The 20,185-nt window shown below is 47.5% G+C and overlaps 1 protein-coding gene across 2 annotated transcripts in view; it reads right to left on the bottom strand.

Annotated features, from left to right (window-relative positions):
- Positions 1-20,185, bottom strand: part of ANKRD54 (ankyrin repeat domain 54) — a 26,713-nt gene extending 6,528 nt beyond the window's left edge. Inside the window, exons 1-8 of one of the 2 annotated variants that reach the window (XM_003419772.4) lie at positions 19,743-20,179; positions 18,393-18,440; positions 7,406-7,504; positions 4,387-4,458; positions 3,846-3,893; positions 3,639-3,763; positions 3,322-3,429; positions 1,780-2,963 (exon numbers count right to left, since the gene is read on the bottom strand). In XM_003419772.4, the coding sequence (XP_003419820.3) occupies positions 2,889-2,963; positions 3,322-3,429; positions 3,639-3,763; positions 3,846-3,893; positions 4,387-4,458; positions 7,406-7,504; positions 18,393-18,440; positions 19,743-20,067 (900 nt within the window). In that variant the 5' untranslated portion in view covers positions 20,068-20,179 and the 3' untranslated portion in view covers positions 1,780-2,888. Of the gene's footprint in view, positions 1-1,779; positions 2,964-3,321; positions 3,430-3,638; positions 3,764-3,845; positions 3,894-4,386; positions 4,459-7,405; positions 7,505-18,392; positions 18,441-19,742 lie in introns of those variants that run through there. The other variant, XM_064283560.1, reaches the window with a different exon arrangement.

Here is a 20,185-nt window from a genome sequence, read left to right as displayed (position 1 = left end):
TGACCTGCCCAGAACAGTGGATACATTGATGTTTGGGAAACCTTGGCAGAGAGGACACCAGAGCTGCGGTGGGAACATTTACCAGCTGTCTAACCTCAAGTAAGTGATTTTATCTGTCCTACATCTGTAAAATAGAGGAAACAATAAATAACATGGCCATCTAACACTTGACTGCAAAGACTAAACCAAAGGGCTGGTGTATAAAGTGCCTGCTGGCACATGGTAGGTCTCAGCAACTCTCCCTGCTCTCCTTTTTAGGACACCTTGGTTGTGAGCGTGCTCTCATTTTCGGCATGGTGGCAACGGTATGCTTGAGCTTTGAGGGTGGATCGAGGCTCCAGCCCCAGCAGCCTGGGTGGGTGTCCCTGGTAAACCTGTTTCCCCATCTATAAAAAGCAGCAATAGAGCGTTATTTCCCAAGGGGTTTGTGAGAATTTGTGAGTGACTTTCTCCAAGCATTTTACGACCATCTGCCGAGTGGGCAAGGGCAGGGATTTTGCCTGTTCACTCACTCTGTACTCCCTAGAGCATCGCCTAGCACATAGCACATGCTCAGTAAGGGTTTCTAAAGTGAGTCAAGGGCCCACCCAGGAGGGGAAACCAGTACGTGTGGATCTTCTCTTCCCTGCCTCCCCCCACTCCCCGCCTGCCTCTGAGTAACTCAAGGAGTTGGGAGCACCAGGGGGAGCCCTGTAAGGCAGCCTCTGCTAAGCTCTTCCATCCTGCCCCCTGCCTGGCCCCGGCAAGCAAAGGGCCCGCTTGTGGCTTTCTAATTCACTGCAGGAGCTGTGGCCAAATTTATCTGGCTGGCTCTTCAGACAGATTTCGGGTTGCAGGAAAATCCTGGCTGGAAACGGGGTGAGGCAGATTGGCTGGTCGCCTGGCTGGGACCTAGAAGCCGTCTCATCTGTCAGGCCCTTTGTTCACTGCTTTACAGCTTGGAGGGAGTCAACAACAGATCCTTCATTTGCTACACGGATGGGGCCATGAGTGGGGTGGGCAGGTCACTGCAGGGATGGGGGATGCTGTAGGGGATGCACCCCTGCTTCCCAGGTGGGGATGGTTTGGTCCAGAGGGAGGGCTTGTTAGGAGTTGGTCATCAGGCCCTGTGTCAGGCTGTCCTGGAAACACACACCTTCATCATCTCAGGGCAATTTCCCAAAGTCTACACGCCCCACCCCCTTGGCTCTGCAATGCACAGCAGTCCACCTGAGGGGATAACAGCCCCAAACTGCCCTGTCAGCCCCCAGGCCGCCATGGCAAGCCCCCATCACTCTTCCCCCCAAACCTCTGTGGCATATGTTCCTAACCCTTTTTGAGTACAGACCCCAGTGGGATGGACCCTTTTCTCAGAATCACACACATGCACCCTCCACGTAAAATCTTGCATTGTTACAGCAGGTTCGTGTCTTTTGTTGCTGTTGTTGCCATCAAGTCAGCTCTAACTCATGGTGACCCCATGTGTGTCAAAGTAGAACTGTGTTCCATAGTGTTTTCAAGGACTGATGATTCAGAAGGCTTTCTTTCAAGGATCCTGTCTGTGGACTCAAAACTTTCAACCATCAGCCAGTCAAGGGCATTAACCCGTTTGCACCTCACAGGGACTTCTCACATCTCTCTAAGGGCCTATTAATTAAACTCCTCAGATCTGAGGTTCAACAAGCTACCCTCAACTCTTCAGGGTGCTAAGCCAAGAGAAGGCACCCACCTGAGTGTGAGGTCCACTCCCTCCTAGTATCAGTTTTCTGTTACTGCTGTAACAAAATACCGCAAACTTAGTAGCTTAAAACAAGACAAATTTATTCTCTTAAATTCTGGAGATCAGAATCTGAAACTGGTGTCACTGGGCTAAAATCAAGGTTGGCAGGGTGGTTCCTTTGGGAGACTCCGAGAGGAGGGTCCATTTTCCTGCCTTCTCTAGCTTCCGGAGGCACCTGCACTCCTTGGCTCAAGACCCCTTCCTTGCATCACTCCAACCTCTTGCTTCCATCCTTACATCGCCTGCTTCCTCTCTGCTCTTCAGTTTCCCTCTTAGAAGGACTCTGTGATTACATCAGGCCCACCTGATAATCCAGGCTAATCCCCCTATCTCAAGATGCTTAACTTAATCACATCCGCAAAATCCCTTTTGTCATATAAAGTAACACTCACAGGCTCCTGGAATTAGAATGTGGACACTGTGGGGAGCCATGCTTCAATCTACCACAACTGCTACATCCCCCTGGAGTCTCAATGCCTGGGAAGAAAAAGGGTTAGGGATTTTCCACTCTGGGTTCAGCAGGGTCCTTCCTAACCTCATATTTTTAAGGTTTGGGCTTCACTAACCCTCCCCATCCAGCCAGAGAAGCTCAATACTGTGTCTCCTTGAAAGTCAGGTATCAAGTCTACGTGCTGGTGAGAGGAGCAGGGCCAGCCCAGAGGACCCTGATAAAGCCTCCTGGGCTGGGGTGTACTTGCCCTAAGCCCATACCCCGCTGACTGAACAAGCCCATGGTCAAGAGGGGAAACAGAGACGAGTCTGGGGCCTTGTGAGGGCTCCGGGGAGGCCGGCCAATGCTGGGCCCCCTGGCCCCAAGAGAGTGAGGCCTGCTAGGGCAGCACATGGCAGCCAAAGCGGACAGGCGGCCACAGAGGCTGGCCTGGTGCTGCAGGAGCCAGAAGAACCTGGGGGGCGCGGTCCCAGCCCCCAGAGATGGAGACTGCAGTGAGAGTGGCTCTGCGGTCGTGGCGAGAACATCTCTGCCCCACAGCATCAGGAGGTGAGGGGAGGTCCTCCCCAGGCAAGGGCAGCTCCAAAGCCCCAGACGCCGGGCTTTTTCTGTGTAACGAGTGAGCGGCTGGGGCAGGGGTGGGGTGGCAGCAGAGTGGAAGGCAGGGAGCCGCTCTTGCTACCTCTTCTCTATGCCCTGCATCTGCAGGCTGAGAGAGGTGAAGCTGGCCAGGAGGTCGGTCACCTCATCTACCTGCCGGACAAAACCGAGGCTCTGTCACTGGGTGCTGAGCCCCCAGGTCTCCTCCCCAACACCAAAGGCACAGAGTGCAGGCACCGCCTCTCCTCCTGGGCGAGTGGTGGCTGTCCTTCCCTCTGGCTACGGAGCAGATGCCCAAGGGTTAATCTTTGACACCAGGTGGCCTCTGGCTGCCCCAGAGAAAAGTACCACGGGCAAACGAGAGGCAGGAAGTGGACAGAGGCTTTGGGGCCGCGGTGAGCTGTAAACCCCCAGCACAGCCTCTTCTGGTGTGTGGCTGCACTGGAGCAGAGAGGGACTAGCCCTAGGGCTCCTGATGGACCCTGGACCTGGACCTGTGGCTGTGACCCACCTGCTCTTTGGTGCTGGTCATCTGGAGGCGGGTGCAGAGGTCATCTAGCCGCTCCCGTTGCTCGTGCCGCCCCAGGCGCTCCAGGTACTCCCTCAGCATTTGGATGATCTGAAACGAGGGTGGGCTGAGCTGCCTGGATTCCAGCCAGGAGGCCCAGAGAGCCTGATGCTGCTGCCATGAGGCAAGAGGTAGCAGGTGCCAACTGAGGTCAGTGTGCAGTGACCCAGCCGTGCTGGTGCCAGGGGCAGGTGTGTCTGTGGGATCGGCAGCACCTGTGCAGTGCTTGCCTGGTGCCTAGCAGGGGAGGGGGTGCTCACCTGCTTCACCTCCAGTCGCACAGCCTCCAGGCACTGGGAGTGTCCCTCCTGCAGAATGTTCAGCTTTGACTTGGCCAGGTGCAGGGGCGTGCGCCCAGCTCGATCGAGGGCATCCACACGGGCACCTGTGGGTGTAGACAGAAGTGAGCATGCTGGCAGCGGGGTAGGGGATGAGGAGGAGAAGGGGAAGGGGAAGGGAGCACGTACCCCCTCGCAGCAGTGTGGTGATAACAGGAACGTGGTTGGTGCAGGCCGCTGAGGGAGAAGAACAGGGACTTGAGGTCCAGGGACCGCTAGGGCCTGGCCCTGTGTGCCCACCAGAGGAAGCAGAACTGTGCTCCAGTGTGCCTGTGCCAGGGCTACACCTCCCGAGACGGCATCCCTGATGCAACAGCTGGGCAGGACTCGGCAATCGTCAAGTCCAACGCCTTCCCTGTATAGCTGAGAGAACCGAGACCTGGAGACGGCATCTGCCTCGCTGTCGGCCATGTGAGTCTCAGCAGCAGGGCTCACATCAGGTCCCCCCACAGCAGAGCTGATCAGGTCTAGGTCGCTGATCAGCTCGGCCCAGAGCACAGCCAACTGCTGAGTGACAGGAAGGTCCACAGAATGCAGGCTGGGGGAAGTGGGGCCCTGGGGGTCACACTCTCCCCAGGATGCTGGGAGCCTGCACACCCCAGGCTCTCCATCAAAGGAGCCTGTCTGTGCTGCAGAAAAAGGATGTCTGGGTGGCTTTCCAGGCACTTACCCAGGTGCAGAGGCGTGTTCCCCAGCCCATCTCGCTGGTTGGGGTCAGCCCCGTGGTCCAGGAGCAGCTGCACTGGAAACACAAACACCCGAGAGAAGCTGTCGGAGGCCTCCTGTGACACCTGTACTCCCCAAGCCCTACCCTAGGTGGGGAGGCTGGCTTTAAGTGTGCAGCCCCAAGTGCAAACTGGTCCCCTCGTTGTTCCACTCCTTCATTCACTCATCCATAGACTCACATACAGCACCCTGAGGAAGCCCAGACACTGAGGATTCCGGGATGGCTTGTAGCCTATGCAGGTGTTGTAGGACTGGGAGTTAAAGGGTTGAGGGAAGTTCTTCCAACAGCAGTGAAGGCTCTCAAGGGCATTTTCTGCTGCACCAGAGCCAAGTGCCATAGTGGGAATTAGGCCAATATATGGTGCTGAGCACTCTGAGTCTCCAGGCCACCTCGCCAGTGCTTGCCAATTACCCACACGGATGCACAGGTGGGCTAACAGGGGTCCAGGACATTGTAAGGGGAGGCAGGGCTGAGTCCCAGTGTGTGAGGCAAAGGTTGGCCTGACACAGCTTGTGCTGCACTGACAAATGAAGACGAAAACTGTTTGCTTCCTGAATAACACCAAATGGCCGCTTTTTGACTCCATGTGTTCTTGTGAGCCTCTGCCCACCCACCCAGCAAATCAGGTTCTTGCCACATTTGGGAATGAGGACGCAGGCTCAGAAAAGACAGATGACTTGCCTAAGGGCATACACGAAGTTAACAGGTAGGACTGGGTCAATAACCCAGGCTGTCATCTTTAGAGATGACGCTCTTTTAAGAGTGTGCGCATAGGGATTATAACCATTTTCCATTTTCTTCATTAAAAAAAATCATTTACATTGAATATGTACACGTACGATTAAAGAAAATAAACTGCCTGAGCTCAATCCGGGCTTGACCACTTTACCACCTGCCTTTTACCAGCATAGCTTTATCAGGTAGCCTCTGAAGAGCTGCAGTTTTTTCATCTGTAAAATTGGAGTTTTTTTTTTTTTACCTCCTAGGATTACATTCGTTACCTAGAAAGCACTTCGAGTAGTCCCTGACACACCGGAAATGCTCCACAATGTTACTTATCATCACGGTCATTATCATCCTGCCTCTCCTTGATGAATCAGGCTGGAAGGTTCAATTACTTCACGTACCCAAATCCAGTTTGACCTCTCTGACTCCTGTTTACTAAACAGAGCTCCCTCCACTGAAATTCAGTGTGGAAAGAATGGCGTTTTCAGTAAGTGGAGCTGGGCCACGTTGGATATCCATGGCAGGCAGGAACCTTGGCCCCTACCTCACAGCACATACAAAAGTTAATTTGAAAGGGATCATAGATCTAGATGTGAAAGCTAAAACAGTCAAAACTCTAGCAGAAAACACAGGAGAATATCTTCGTGATCTCGGGATAGGCAAAAATTTCTTAAGTAACAAAAACACTAACCATAACAAAGAAAAGATAAATTAGATTTCATAAAAATAAGAACTTCTGTTTGGAGCCCTGGTGGAGCCAATGGTTAAGCGTTTGGCTGCTAACCAAGAGGCTGGCAGTTCGAATCCACCAGCTAGCTGTTCCTTGGAAACCCTATGGGGCAGTTCTACTCTGTCCTACAGGGTCGCTATGAGTTGGAATTGACTCGATGGCAATGGGTTTGGCTTTTTTGGTTTGGTTTATCAAAAGACACAATTTTCAGAGAACAAAAAGGTAAGCTCAGAAAATGGCAAGTCATTTATATTTGATTAATGATTTGTATCCAGAATACGTAAAGAAGTCCTACAAATGAATAAAAAGACAAACCGTTTAAAAATGGGCAAAAGACTTGAAGAGATCCTTCACAGGAGACTGTAAAAATGGCCAACCATATGAAGAGGTATTCAACATGGTAGGAGTGAGATAAATGTGTTAAGAGAGGGGATTCAAAAGGATGTTTTATTCACTTTAAAGTAATAATTTAAATGTTTATAAACAAATACGAAAACTGAAAGTAACCTTTATGGGGACAACTGGGCTAGGACAGGAAGGTTACAGGTTTACCTTTCATAAACACAACATTGTTTCTGCCACACAACATCCCTTGTCCACCAGGAAGCTGCCCCTCTTCCTTCTCATGAGATTCTGGCAGGCTGCCAGTCTCAGGACCCCTCCCAGGCCTGGGCACAGGGCTGGACCCGGGGTCCAGGAGGTGGGCCTGGGCTGCTGGTAGCATCTTTTCTACCTCATGGGAAGGTCTGTCTCTGGTGGCAGAGAAGGCGACTCACAGGCACAGACAGACACAAGTGCAGGCAAGAGAGGGAGAGAGTGTGAGCTTCTGCTCTGACGGAGACACTAACCACGGGAGTCCTTTCTCATTAGATCCTGCCTACCTCCCAGTGCCGTCAGAACTTCACAACAAACCACTGAACCCTGGTTTCCTCATCTGTAAAACTGGGATAAATGTCACCTCCCTTGTGGGGCTGTTGTAAGAATTAGAGATGTGGGTAAGATGCCTGTCACTTAGTAAATGCTCATTAAATGAGAGTTACTATTATTATCATGTTCATTTACCTTCAAATACACACACACATGAACACTTGGACAGAGGTGCAGAACTGCTTATCTATCATATTTATCTCTCTGTCCCAGAAGGCTCCATGAGAAAAGGGACTATGTTTGGTTCACAGTTTTATTATCAACACCTAAAACATAACACACCCTAAACATTTGTTGAATGGGCAAATGGAACTGATTGAAGAATGGCTGCCCATGGTTCCTAATTGGAGGCTTCCCTTCAATCTCAGAGTCAGTCATATTCTTTCCCCAGGTCTACCCCTTCCCAGATTCAAGCACACACTAAGGAGTGAGAGGGGTGAGGCATTATCTTCTCAGGTACTCCGTACACCCAGCACCCCTGGTACCCCATGGCTGTGAAGAGCGCAGATCTTCCCCCAGTGCCTCTGGAAAGGTGTGACTGGCCTGGCCCCACTGCCCTCCCCCCTACCCAGGACTCACCGATCTGGTCGTTGCCATTGCAGGAGGCAAAGTGCAGAGCTGTGCGGCCCTTGTCGTCAGCTGCACAGGGATCCACGCCATCTTCCAGCAGCTGCTGCACTGACACCACCAGGACACAGGGAGGAAGGGGAGAGTGGAGTGTGAGCCAAGTGGCGGTCCCGGGAAAACAAGGATGCTCAGGGCCCCTGAAGACAAGGCAGGGTCACCCATGGTGGACAGGTTTCAGCTGAGCTTCCGGACTAAGACAGACTAGGAAGAAGGACTTGGCAGTCTACTTCTGAAAAGAATTGGCCAGTGAAAACCTTATGAACAGCAGAGGACACTGTCTGATACAGTGCCGGAAGATGAGCCCCCCAGGTTGGAAGGCACTCAAAAGATGGCTTCATAAGAGCTGCCGCCTCAAAGTAGAGTCGACCTTAATGATGTGGATGGAGTCAAGCATTTGGGACCTGAATTTGCTGAGGTGGTATAATTCAAAATGAGAAGAAATAGCTGCAAACACCCATTAATAATCAGGATGTGGAATGTACGAAGTATGAATCTAGGAAAATCGGAAATCGTCAAAAATAAAATGGAATGCATAAACATGGATATCCTAGCCATTAGTGAGCTGAAATGGACTGGTATTGGTCCTAATGAATCAGACAATCCTATGTCTACAATGCCGGGAATGATAACTTGAAGAGGAATGGTGTTGCATTCATCATCAAAAAGAACATTTCAGGATCTATATTGAATTACAACACTATCAGTGATAGGATAGTATCCACATGCCTACAAAGAAGGCCAGTTAATACCACCATTATTCAAATTTATGTACCAACCACTAAGGCCAAAGACGAAGAAATTGAAGATTTTTACCAACTTCTGCAGTCTGAAATTGATCGAATACGTAATCCGGATGCATTGATAATTACTGGTGATTGGAACGAGGAAGTCGGAAACAAAGAAGGTTCACTAGTTGGAAAACATGGCCTTGGTGACAGAAACGATGCCGGCGATCAGATGATAGACTTTTACAAGATCAATGACTACTTCATCGCAAATGTTTTTTTCCAACAACATATATGGCGACTATACAGGTGGACCTCACCAGATGGAATACATAGGAATCAAACTGACTACATCTGTGGAAAGAGATGATGGAAAAGCTCAGTATCATCAGTCAGAACAAGGCCAGGGGCCGACTGTGGAACAGACCATCAGACCAGTTTACTGATATGCAAGTCCAAGTTGAAGCCGAAGACAATTAGAACAAGTCCATGAGAGCCACAATATGACCTTGAGATGTTTCAACGAGCAGATGCAGCACAGGAAGTACTCGTCTTTGACAAGAAATGCAGAAGACAGCTACCTGGCCGACCGACTGAAAGAGATTCGTATTTATGCCTATTTCAAAGAAAGGTGATCCAACCGAATGAGGAAATTACCAAACAATATCATTAATATCACAGTCAAGTAAAATTTTGCCAAAGATCATTCAAAAGCAGTTGCAGCAGTACATTGACAGGGAACTGCCAGAAATTCAGGCCAGATTCAGATGAGGATGTAGAACAAGGGAAATCACTGCTCACGTCAGTTATTGAAAGTGGTTGAAAATAGAGAATACCAGAAAGATGTTTACCTGTGTTTCACTGACTAGGCAAAAGCATTTGGCTGTGTAGATCATAACAAATTATGGGAAGAATGAGAATTTCAGAACACTTAATTGTGCTCATGAAGAACCTGTACAGAGATCAAAAGGCAGATGTTCAAACAGAACAACGGCTACTTCGTGGTTTAAGGTCAGGAAAGGTGTGCGTCAGGGTTGTATTCTTTCACCATACTTACTCAATCTGTATGCTGAGCAAGTAATCCGAGAAGCTGGACTGTATGAAGAAGACTGTGGCATTAGGATTGGAGAAAGACTCATTAACCTTCGACATGCAGATGACACAACCTTGCTTGCTGAAAGTGAAGAGGACTTGAAGCATTTACTTGATGAAGATCAAAGATTACAGCCGTCAGTGTGGATTACACCTCAACATAAAGAGAAAACAAAAATCCTCACCAGTAAGAAACCTGGACCAATCCTGGACCAATAAGCAACATCATGATAAACGGAGAAAAGACTGAAGTTGTCAAGAATTTCATTTTACTTGGATCCACAATCAACAATCGCGGAAGAAGCAGTCAGGAAATCAAACAACACACTTCACTGGGCAAATCTGCTGCAAAAAAAAAAAAAAAAGACCTCTTTAAAGTGTTAAAAGGCAAAGATGTCACTTTAAAGGCTAAGGTGAGCCTGACCCAAGCCATGGTGTTTTCGATCGCCTCCTGTGCATTTGAAAGCTGGACAATGAATAAGGAAGACTGAAGAATTGATGCCTTTGGATTACCATGTTGTCGAAGAACACTGACTATACCATGAACTGCCAAAAGAAGGAACAAATCTGTTTTGGAAGAAGTATAGCCAGAATGCTCCTTAGAAGCGAGGATGGCAAGAATTTGTCTCACATACTTTGGACATGTTATTAGGAGACATGAGTTTCTGGAGAAGGACATGATGCTTGATAAAGAGGGTGAGTGAAAAGATGCTCCTCAACGAGATGGGTTTACACAGTGGTTACAACAATGGGCTCAAGCATAACAACGATTGTGAGGATGGCGCGGGGCGAGGCAGTGTTTCATTACGTTATACACAAGGTCACTATGAGTCGGAACCGACTCGACAGCACCTAACGACAACAACTTCCCTTTTCTTTCCTCCTGGCTGGGGGAGGCGGATAAGGCACCCTGTGTTATGGGTTGAGTTGTGCACCCCAGAAAGATATGCTGAAGTCCTAATGCCTCCACTGGTGAATGTCTTTGTTTGGGGAAATGGGTTCTTCTTGGCAAATGTTACCAGTTAGGTTAATGAGGTTATACCAGAGTAGGATGGGTCCTAATCCTAATTCCTTCTGAGTGGCGTTTTATAAAAGAGAAAGGCAGATAGGAAACCGAGTCACGCACATAGTATGTGAGGATCATCTACAAGTCAAGAAATACTAAAGAACACCAGGGCTGCCAGAAGCTGAAACAGACAAGGCAGGCTCTTCCCACAGAGCCCACAGACAGAGAACACAGCTCTGCTGATGCCCTGAATTCAGACTTCTGGCCTCCAGAACTGTGAGAAAATAAATTTCTGTTCTTTAAAGCCACCCACTGTGTGTTTGTTGTTGTTGTTATGGCAGCTAACATAGGAAAATAAGACACCCTGAAATCAAAGTCTCCCACAGGAACTTTCGTGGCTCAAAACTAAGGAGACTACAAATGATCGCCTGGTTCCTAGGGTTCAGAAAGGGAATTCTGTTTGATGGGATTCTTCTAACATACCCAGGCTGAAAGAATACTTACCGCACATTCAGTACGTCAAGAGGCAGAGAGCCAGAAGAACTAGATGGTGCCCGGCCACCACAATGATTGCCCTGACAGGGAACACAACAAAGAGTCCTCAATAGAGCAGGAGAAAAATGTAGAACAAACCTCAAATTCAAACAAAGACCAGACTTAATGGTCTGACACAGCCTGGAGGAACCCCCAAAACTATGACCCCCGGATGTACTATTAACCCAGAGCTCAAACATTCCTGAAGCCCACTCTTCAGACAAAGATTAAACAGGACTATAAAACAAAAAATAATACACGTGAGGAATGTGCTTCTTAGTTCAATCATATGTATGACAACAAATGGGCAGCTCCTGTCCAAAAGTAGAATGAGAAGGCAGGAAGGGACAGGAACTAGTTGAATGGACACAAGGAACCTGGGGTGGAAAGGGGGAGTGTGCTGTCACATTGTTGGGACTGCAACTAATGTCACAAAACAATATGTGTATAAATTTTTGTATGACAAATTAACTTGAGTTGTAAACTTTCACCTAACCCAGAAAACCCAGTGCCCTAAGTACAATTAAAAAAGAAAAAAAACGACAGTAAGTACATCACACTGCTCGGTTCGCATCTTGGCAGAGAGGCTTTAAATAAGTTGCTTTCTCTACTTCCTCCTCTAGAAACATGTGGCTAAGCCCCTAATTAACAGGGCGGTTGTGAGGAGCAATCGAGCTACTACATGAAAAGTGCTACAATAGTGCCTGGCACTCAGCAAGTGCTCAACAAACATTAGCCACTGTCATTGTCATCATCACTGTCCCGTTCCACCTGAGCAGGTTCACAGGGCTTTCCTACTTCCCAGGTTTTTTCAGCTAGCTACACTGGCAGAGGGACATGGCTGCACGTTCAAAGCCTTAGATTAAGCTAAATAAAGAAAGGAGTACAGTGTCAACAGTGTGAGGCACTGACAAGAGCTGGGCTAGGAGAACGAAGGCCTGGATTTGGGCCCCAGTTCACCATCAACCTTTTAGGCATCGTTAGGCAAGTTTCTCGAGCTCCGGTTTCCGTATTTGCGAAATGGGAATACTCTCCGCCCTAACAATCTCTGGAGCTGTTGTGATTAGAATGTTGTTGTTGGGTGCTATCAAGTCATTTTCAACTCAATGACCTCATGTGACAGAATAGAACTGCCCCATAGGGTTTTCTGGGATGTAATCTTTATGGAAGCAGATCACCAGGTCTTCTCCTGCAGAGCCGCTGGGTGAGTTCAAATTACCAATCTTTCAGTTAGCAGCCGAGTGCTTAACCGTTGCACCACCAGGCTCCCTTGCGGTCAGAATAATGGATATAAAATCCTTCTTTGAAAAGCATGGAGGCAATATAAAACCTAAGGCATTGTTACCACATGCTGTAACGTGGTCAGCTGAAATGTAGGCATTGCTGACAATATTTTCATCTCTTGTCCCCCAAACAAACCTCTCAAGGACTTGAGTGCTTCTGGACAAAGCCCAGGTATCTCCTCCTCCACGAATCTTTCCTGTCTCCTCAAGCTGAGTTAGTCACTCCCCCTTTCGCCTCTCCTTAATGCCCTATTCATCCCGCTTTTGTAATACTGACATCCTATGCTATTTTAGAGCCATTGCTGCTGTACACTGAGTTACCATACACTGCGTAGCAGTCATGTGTAGGTAGCTGAATGCTAATCCCTCCACAACCCAGCAGGTACCACACCCATTTTACAGACTGGAAGACTCAGGCCCAGAGAGATTATGTAAAGCACCCAAGTGACATTCACCCAGCTAACGGAAGGCAAAGCTGGGATACACACCCAGGTTTCTTTGGCTCCTGAACTTATACCTCTCCAACTAATCACAAAACTTCAGGGTTTTTGTTGCTGTTTTAGTTTGGAAATGGTCTAATTTTATATTCTTCTTCTCCGACATGTTGTAGGTTTTTTGTTTCATCTTTATGTCCCTGTATCAAGCGTAGTATCCCACAAGTAATATCTGCTCAATGAATACTGCTGACTGAATAAATGAATGAAGAGGGTAGGAAAAGGCTGATGAGAGTAGAGAAGAAAGAAGAGCTTCAGGTCACTTCAGTGATTATGGGCACATTCACCAAATGCAGCAAGTATTGAAAAGATAAAATATAGCTCAAATACCGTTTTATTTTTGTGATTTATTCTGGTTTCAGCACCAAAAAAAAAAAAAAGGAGCCCTGGTGGCACAGTGGTCAAGAGCTATGGCTGTTAACCAAAAGGTTGGCAGTTTGAATCCACCAGTCGCTCCCTGGAAATCCTGTGGGGCAGTTCTACTCCGTTCTGTAGGGTCACTATGAATCAGAATTGACTTGATGGCAACGGGTTTGGTTATTTTTGGTTTTGTAGTCTTTTTGGTAAGCATTTTAGCATATCTTTTTTTTTGTTTCAACGCTACAACTTTGTGGGTTTTTTTTTTTAGGTTTTTTAAAATTTGTATTGTGCTTTAAGTGAAAGTTTACAAATCAAATCAGTCTCTCATACAAAAATTTATATACACCTTGCTATATACTCCCAGTTCCTCTCCCCCTAATGAGACAGCACACTCCTTCCCTCTACTCTCTCTTTTCATGTCTATTCGGTCAGTTTCTGACCCCCTCCGCCTTCTCATCTTCCCTCCAGATAGGAGCTGCCCATATAGTCTCACGTGTCTACTTGATCCAAGAAGCTCATTCTTCACCAGCATCATTTTCTATCCCTTAGTCCAGTTCAATCCCTGTCTGAAGAGTTGGCTTTGGGAATGGTTCCTGTCTTGGGCCAACAGAAGGTCTGGGCACCGTGACCTCTGGGGTCCTTCTAGTCTCAGTCAGATTGCTGTACGTCTGGTCTTGTTACAAGAAGCATATTTTTTTGTTTGTGTTTTTTTTTTTTCCAGTTTATTTATTGTGCTTTAGGTGAAAGTCTACAGATCAAGTCAGTCTCTCATACAAAAAGCCATACCCACCCCACCATGCACTCCCCGCTGCTCTCCCCTTAATGAGACAGCACACTCCTCCTCTCCACCCTGTACTCCCCGTGTCCATTCAACCAGCTTCTGTCCCCCTCTTCCTTCTCATCTCACCACCAGACAGGAGTCACCCGCATAGTCTCATGTGTCTACTTGAGCCATGAAGTTCACTCCTCAACAGCATCATTGTCTACCTTATAGTCCAGGCCAATCCTGTCTGTGGAGTTGGTTTCGGGAATGGTTCCAATCCTAGGCTATCAAAGGGTCTGTGGACCATGACTGTCAGGGTCCCTCCAGTCTCAGTCAGACCATTAAGCCTGGTCTTTTTGCGAGAATTTGAGATCTGTATTCCACTGTTCTCCTGCTCCATCAGGGGCTCTCTGTTGTGTTCCCTGTCAGCGCAGTCATCGGTGATAGCCAGGCACCATCTGGTTCTTCTGGTCTCAGGCTGATGGAGTCTTGGGATTATGTAACCCTTTCTGTCTCTTGGGCTCATAATTACCTTGTATCTTTGGTGTTCTTCATTCTCCTTTGCTCCAGGTGGGTTGAGATCAATTTGTGCATCTTAGATGGCCGCCTGCTAGCGTTTTAGACCTGAGACAGCATTTTGGGAGCCATCAAAATATGCACATGCTTTGATGTAATAATCCTATGCCTGGGAAACTAGCTTCAAAATGAAAAGCCAGCATGGAAATAAATGACTCAGTAACACTCGCTTTGTCACTTTGAGGGAATGAATAGTGCTCATCCATTAAAAATTGTGGTTACAAGTGAGAAATGATTTTTGCTTTCTATTTTGTAAGCTTTAAAAAAGCCTTTTTACAGCAATGTATTCACTCTACAAATGGGGGAAAATGATATTTTCATTTTGAAAAAATAAATGGTTACAAAGACTATAAAAATGCTCATAATATGGGGTGGGAAAGGAAAGGGGGAGAGTGCTGCTACATCTTGGGGACTGCAGCCAATGTTATAATTTGCGTATAAATTTTTGAATGAGAAACTAATTTGTGCTGTAAACTTTCACCTAAAGCACAATCAAATTAAAAAAAAATGCTTATAATACGCAAAAAATTATGCAGGCTAAAAACTTTGTATACAGTAATTTGCAAGCCCATGAAGAAAATTCCTATGATAGGAAAAAAGACTGAAAAGAAATTCCCCAAAATATTAACAGTGACCAGTTCCTTTGCTGACATTATGGGTAATTTTCTTCTATATTTCTCTGTTTTTGAAAACATTTTAAATGCATATATCATTTGTACAGGTAAAATATGTACATGATTGTGGATTGATAGAAAAGCACTTAATGGTAACTAACAAAACCAGGCTATAAGTTTTATGTCCATTGTAATCTCTAAACTATACAAAAAAGCAACAAACAGCATAGAAGGAAAACAAAATGCTAGCCACACAAGGGAAGATGCTAATCCTACAGCCAGCTTCACCAGCAGGGCTCTGCGGGCACCTGGCACAACTAAAAGCCACTGAGGTTTGAAGGTGAGTGTGGAAAATTACAGCCTTTCTACCAAAATAATAAGACCACTATGTGAACAGCGATTCAAAATGAACTGGACTCTCTGTGGAAGGTGAGTACAATTAAAATATTCTTTGGCCACACACGAGAGATATTAAAAAAGAGAACACTGTGGCACTTCTCACAATTGCCAAAAGGTGGAAACAACTGAAATGTCCATCACCAGAAGAATGGATAAACATAATGTGGCATACATACATATATACACACACACACACACAACGGAATACTCTCAGCCATAAAGAGAAATGAAGTCCTGATACGTGCCACAACATGGACGAACCGTGAAAACATTATGCTGAGCGAAAAAAGTCAGACACAACAGGACAAATACTGTATGATTTCACTTATGTGAACTACGCAAATACATAGAAACCAAAGATTATCAGTGGTAACCAGCTATTGCTGATCGAATTGTGGCTCCCAAAAAATGTATGTCAACTTGGCAAGTCCATGATTCCCACTATTGTGTGACTGTCCACCATTTTGTCATCTGATGTGATTTTCCTGCGTTGTGAATCCTACCTCTACGACGTTAAACAGGTGGGATTAGTGCAGTTGTGTTAATGAGGCAGGACTCAACCTACAAAATTAGATTGTGTCAATCTCTTTTGAGATATAAAAGAGAAGAGAGCAGAGAGACATGGGGACCTCAGAACATCAAGAAACAAGACCTAGAAGAATAGTGTGTCCTTTGGACCCTCCCTGTGCTGAGAAGTTCCTCGAGCGGGGAAAAATGACAACAAGGACCTTCCCCCAGAACTGACAGAGAGAGCCTTCCCTTGGAGCTGGCACCCTGAATTCGGACTTCTAGCCTCCCAGATTGTGAGAGAATAAATCTCTCTTTGTTAAAACCATCCGCTTGTGCTATTTCTGTTATAGCAGCACTAGATAACTGTTTCAGTCATCTAGTGCTGCTGTAACAGAAATACCACAAGCGGATGGCTTTAACAAAGAGAAGTTTATTTCCTCAAAGTAAAGCAGGCTAAAAGTCCAAATTCAGGGTGTCAGCTCCAGGCGAAAGCGTTCTCTCTCTGTCGGCTCTGGAGGAAGGTCTTTCTCGTCAATCTTCCCTTGGACTAGGAGCTTCTCTGCACAGGAACCCTGGGTCTAAAAGATGCGCTCTGCTCCAGGTGCTGCTTTCTTGGCGGTACAAGGTCCCCTCATCTCTCTGCTCGCTTCTTTCTTTTATATCTCAAGAGATTGCCTCAAGACACAGTCCAGTCCTGTAGGTTGAGTCCTGCCTCACTAACACAACTGCCGCCCATCTTCCCTCATTAACATCATAGAGGCAGGATTTAAAACATAAAGGAAAATCACATAATACTGGGAATCATGGCCTATCCCAATTGATACACACATTTTTGGGGGGACATAATTCAATCCATGACAATAACTAAGACACCAGGGGTGGAAGGGAGAGGGAAATGAGAGTTTTTGCTTAGGTGCACTGAGTTTATTATATTAATGGTGGTGGAATCATTTGGAAAATGACAGGGACAATGGTCACACAACGTGAAGAACGTGATCAATGTCACTGAACTATACAGGTGAAATGGTCGAATTTGTGTGTTTGCTATGTGTATTTTCACCACGTTAAAAAAAAAGAGAGAGAAGACTTATTACTTTATTTTTTCTTGAAAAGCTATCTAGGTTGCTGCCTAAATATTCCAAAATATTAAAGTTAAAGAGCAAGACACCAAAGTGAAGACTGGTGAAAAACCTTCCACTTTCTAGGCCTGTTCGCTGTGGTTACGTCAGGAATGGTGAGCCATCTCGAGGCCCATGGTGGAACACCCCAGCTCCCTGAGGAAGTCGGCCACCTCTCCATGCCCGGTGTACGTGGGCTCTCCTAACCCTCAGTCCTTCATCTATGCTCACATTTCAGCTGCTGACCACAGGATCCCACCACCAAGATGTCATTCTACCACTAGTGCTAGGCAGAATAATGGCACCCAAAGATGTCCACACTCTAATCCCTGAAACATGTGAATATGTTACTGTACATGGTAAAAACGACCTTCCAGATGTCACCAAGGTTAAGAACCTTGAGATGGGAAGATTATCCGGGATTATCCAAGTAGACCCAACGAATCACATGAGTTCTTAAAATCAGAGACCCTTTCCCTGCTGCAAGAATCAGAGACATGGCAGCATGGGAAGGACCTGACCCACCATTGCCGGCTCTGAACACAAAGGAAGGGGACCATGAGCCAAGGGACATCGGTGGCCTCCAGCAGTTGGAAAAGGCAAGGAAACAGATTATCCTCTTAAAGCTTCCAGAAAGGAATGCATCTCTGCCGGCACCCTGATTTTAGCCTGGTGAGTCCTATGTTGGACTTCTGATTCATGGAACTGTAAGATAAAAAATTTGTGCTATTTCAAAGCACTAAGTCTGTGGTAATTTGTTAGAGAAGCCACTGAAAGCTAACGTACTACTTTTCCTTGATTCACAGAAAGGATTAAGTGGATAAAATTTTCCTTGATTCACAGAAAGGATTAAGTGGATAAAATTTAAAAATGTTTCCTATAAATTTTCCTGGCAACTTTGATGCTGCTATTACTCTCTCAGTTAGAGAACCCTGGGGAGTAACAACAAAAAATAGACAGAGTGACATCCAGCTAGGAGGCCATCCATGCCTTTCAGGTGCTCTGTCAACTAAACAAGTTTGAGAGCCACTGACCCAACTACCACAAAGCCTCAGTGAGCAGCTGAAGGGGGTGGCATCAGCATGGTGATCCCCTGGCAGTTAAAGTTGAGTGTTCACTCCCATGACCCAGAGATTGCAAAATGAGCACCTACTCTTTACTGAGGACTTTGCTGGGTGTCAGGTATACAAAAGCAGACAGAGTCCCCAGGATCAGGGAGCCCTTAGGGTGATAAATGCTATGACATTAGGATGTTCCGGTTGGCAGAAGAGCGTAGGGAGGGCGAGCATTGAAGCCAGACTTACCTCCCACAGGATTACTGCAAAGTTACGCAATAAGTAAGAGAGCCTGGTCCCAGGGATGAGCTGGCAGGCTGAATTAAAACAACTTCTTCCCAGGTACCTAGACTATTCCTCCCTCAGCCAGCCCTCGGGTCCCTGGAGCTAGACCCACTGTGCACACTCACCTGTTTCCACGTCGTTAGCGTTGGCCGAGTCCCTCAGCCTCTTCAGAGCTGTAAAGAAAGTAAGAGTGTCAGTTTAAAAAAAACGGCCATGATGAACCTGAAAGTGAATGGTTTTCTAGTTAACCCAGTCGTCAGCCACAGTGAGGGAGAGAAAGATGCCAGCATCTGAGAGATACTACCCTGGGAACAAAGAGAAATACGAAGTGCAGCGCAATTAATGAAAAGGCTACATTGTGTAGCAAATTCCCCAAGGCCTCTGTATCTGGGGCCCTGCCACTTGTAGTGGCTGAGTGACCTTGAGTATGTCGGTTGACCTCTTTGGTCCTCAGGTCCATCATCTGCAAAACAAAGTTAAGCTCTGTCCTGCCAGCCCTGAGTTGTTCCAAGAATGAATGAGATGATTTACATAGAAGCTCTTTGTGAGCTGGTTACACAGATTATCTTATTATACTCTCCTTCAAGATAGGCCATTCCCAAATGATTTACCTAAACTTGGTAATTCCTAAGCAGAAACATTTTTCCCCTCCAGTGATCTGTATATTAGAGGCAAACAGAAAAAAATGCCTTTGTCATCAGAGAAATGGGCAAAAACTGCAACTAAGATACGCAACAATTACTGACAGTCATATAAACTTTATGGTTTATACGGCACTTTCAAATACTCATTTAATCTTCACAACGCCCCTAAGGTGCTAGAAGGGACTCTTAAAACTCCCATTCCTAATTCTTCAGGGCCTCAGTTTCCATGTCATCCATAAACTATAAAAGATATTATGGTAGACATATATCACAGCAGGAGTTTTAGAAGACTCCGTGGCACACAACAACAAATAAACACCAAAGGAGACCTGGTGGTGGGAATGGTCAAGCAATGGACTGCTGACCTAAAGGCTGGTGGTTTGAACCCACCCACCAACGCCGTGGGAGACAGGTCTGGCAATCTGCTCCCCTAAAATCACAGCCAGGAAATCCTACCGGGCAACTTTACTGTCACACGGGATCACTATGAGTTGGAATCGACTCAGTGGAACATCCTGAGTCATGAAGTTTCTATTCCAGAATTGCCAAGTGTGAGAAGTCAGGAGTGACTGGTTCTGAGAAGGGAGTTTTTTGTTTGGTGTGTTTTTTGTTTTTATTCGTGGCCCTTAGCTGCTATAATAATTATTATTATCGAAAGGAGACTCCAGCGTCACCCTGGGCCCCTAGCTCGGGGTCTGGGGACAAGTCCGGGGCCCGGGGCTCCATGACGGGGCCCAGCACGGCGGCAGCCTGGCCCCAGGCTCCCCGGCTCCGAGCCGCACGCGGCCGACCCGCCTCCCTCCGCGCCCGCCGACCGCTCCCGCGCCTCACCATGCACCTCTTTGCCCGTGGGTCCGAGCCGGCGGTGAGGCCTGGCGGCGCGCCGCAGCCGGCCGGAGGGGATCTTGCAACGCAGCTCGTCGCGGGGCTCGGCGTCCTGCTGCCACAAGACGTGGAGGTAGCGCAGCGGGGACTGGGCTCCGTCGGACGCCCGACCGGGGAGGTCCGTGCCGCTGCCCAGCGCGGCCCCCAAGCTGGCGAAGGAGAAGAGGCCCTCGGGGCCCGTCAGCGGCTCCGGCGCCACCGCGCACTCGCCATCAGAGCTCGAGCGGCCGGAACGCGGCTCATCGTCCGCGCCCCCGGCAGCGGCTGCCATGGCAACGATTCCGCGCGGGCCTAGCTGGCGGAGCCTCGTTCCCGGCCGACCGACGGACCCACTTCCCTCCGCCCTAACTCTCGCTGTCAGCGAGCGAGCGGGCAGGGCCGGGCCTGCA

This window comes from Loxodonta africana, chromosome 4, assembly GCF_030014295.1.
Source record: "Loxodonta africana isolate mLoxAfr1 chromosome 4, mLoxAfr1.hap2, whole genome shotgun sequence".
Taxonomy (NCBI): domain Eukaryota; kingdom Metazoa; phylum Chordata; class Mammalia; order Proboscidea; family Elephantidae; genus Loxodonta; species Loxodonta africana.
Note: the sequence above shows the minus strand (reverse complement) of the source record. Positions and strands in the feature narration are given on the sequence as shown.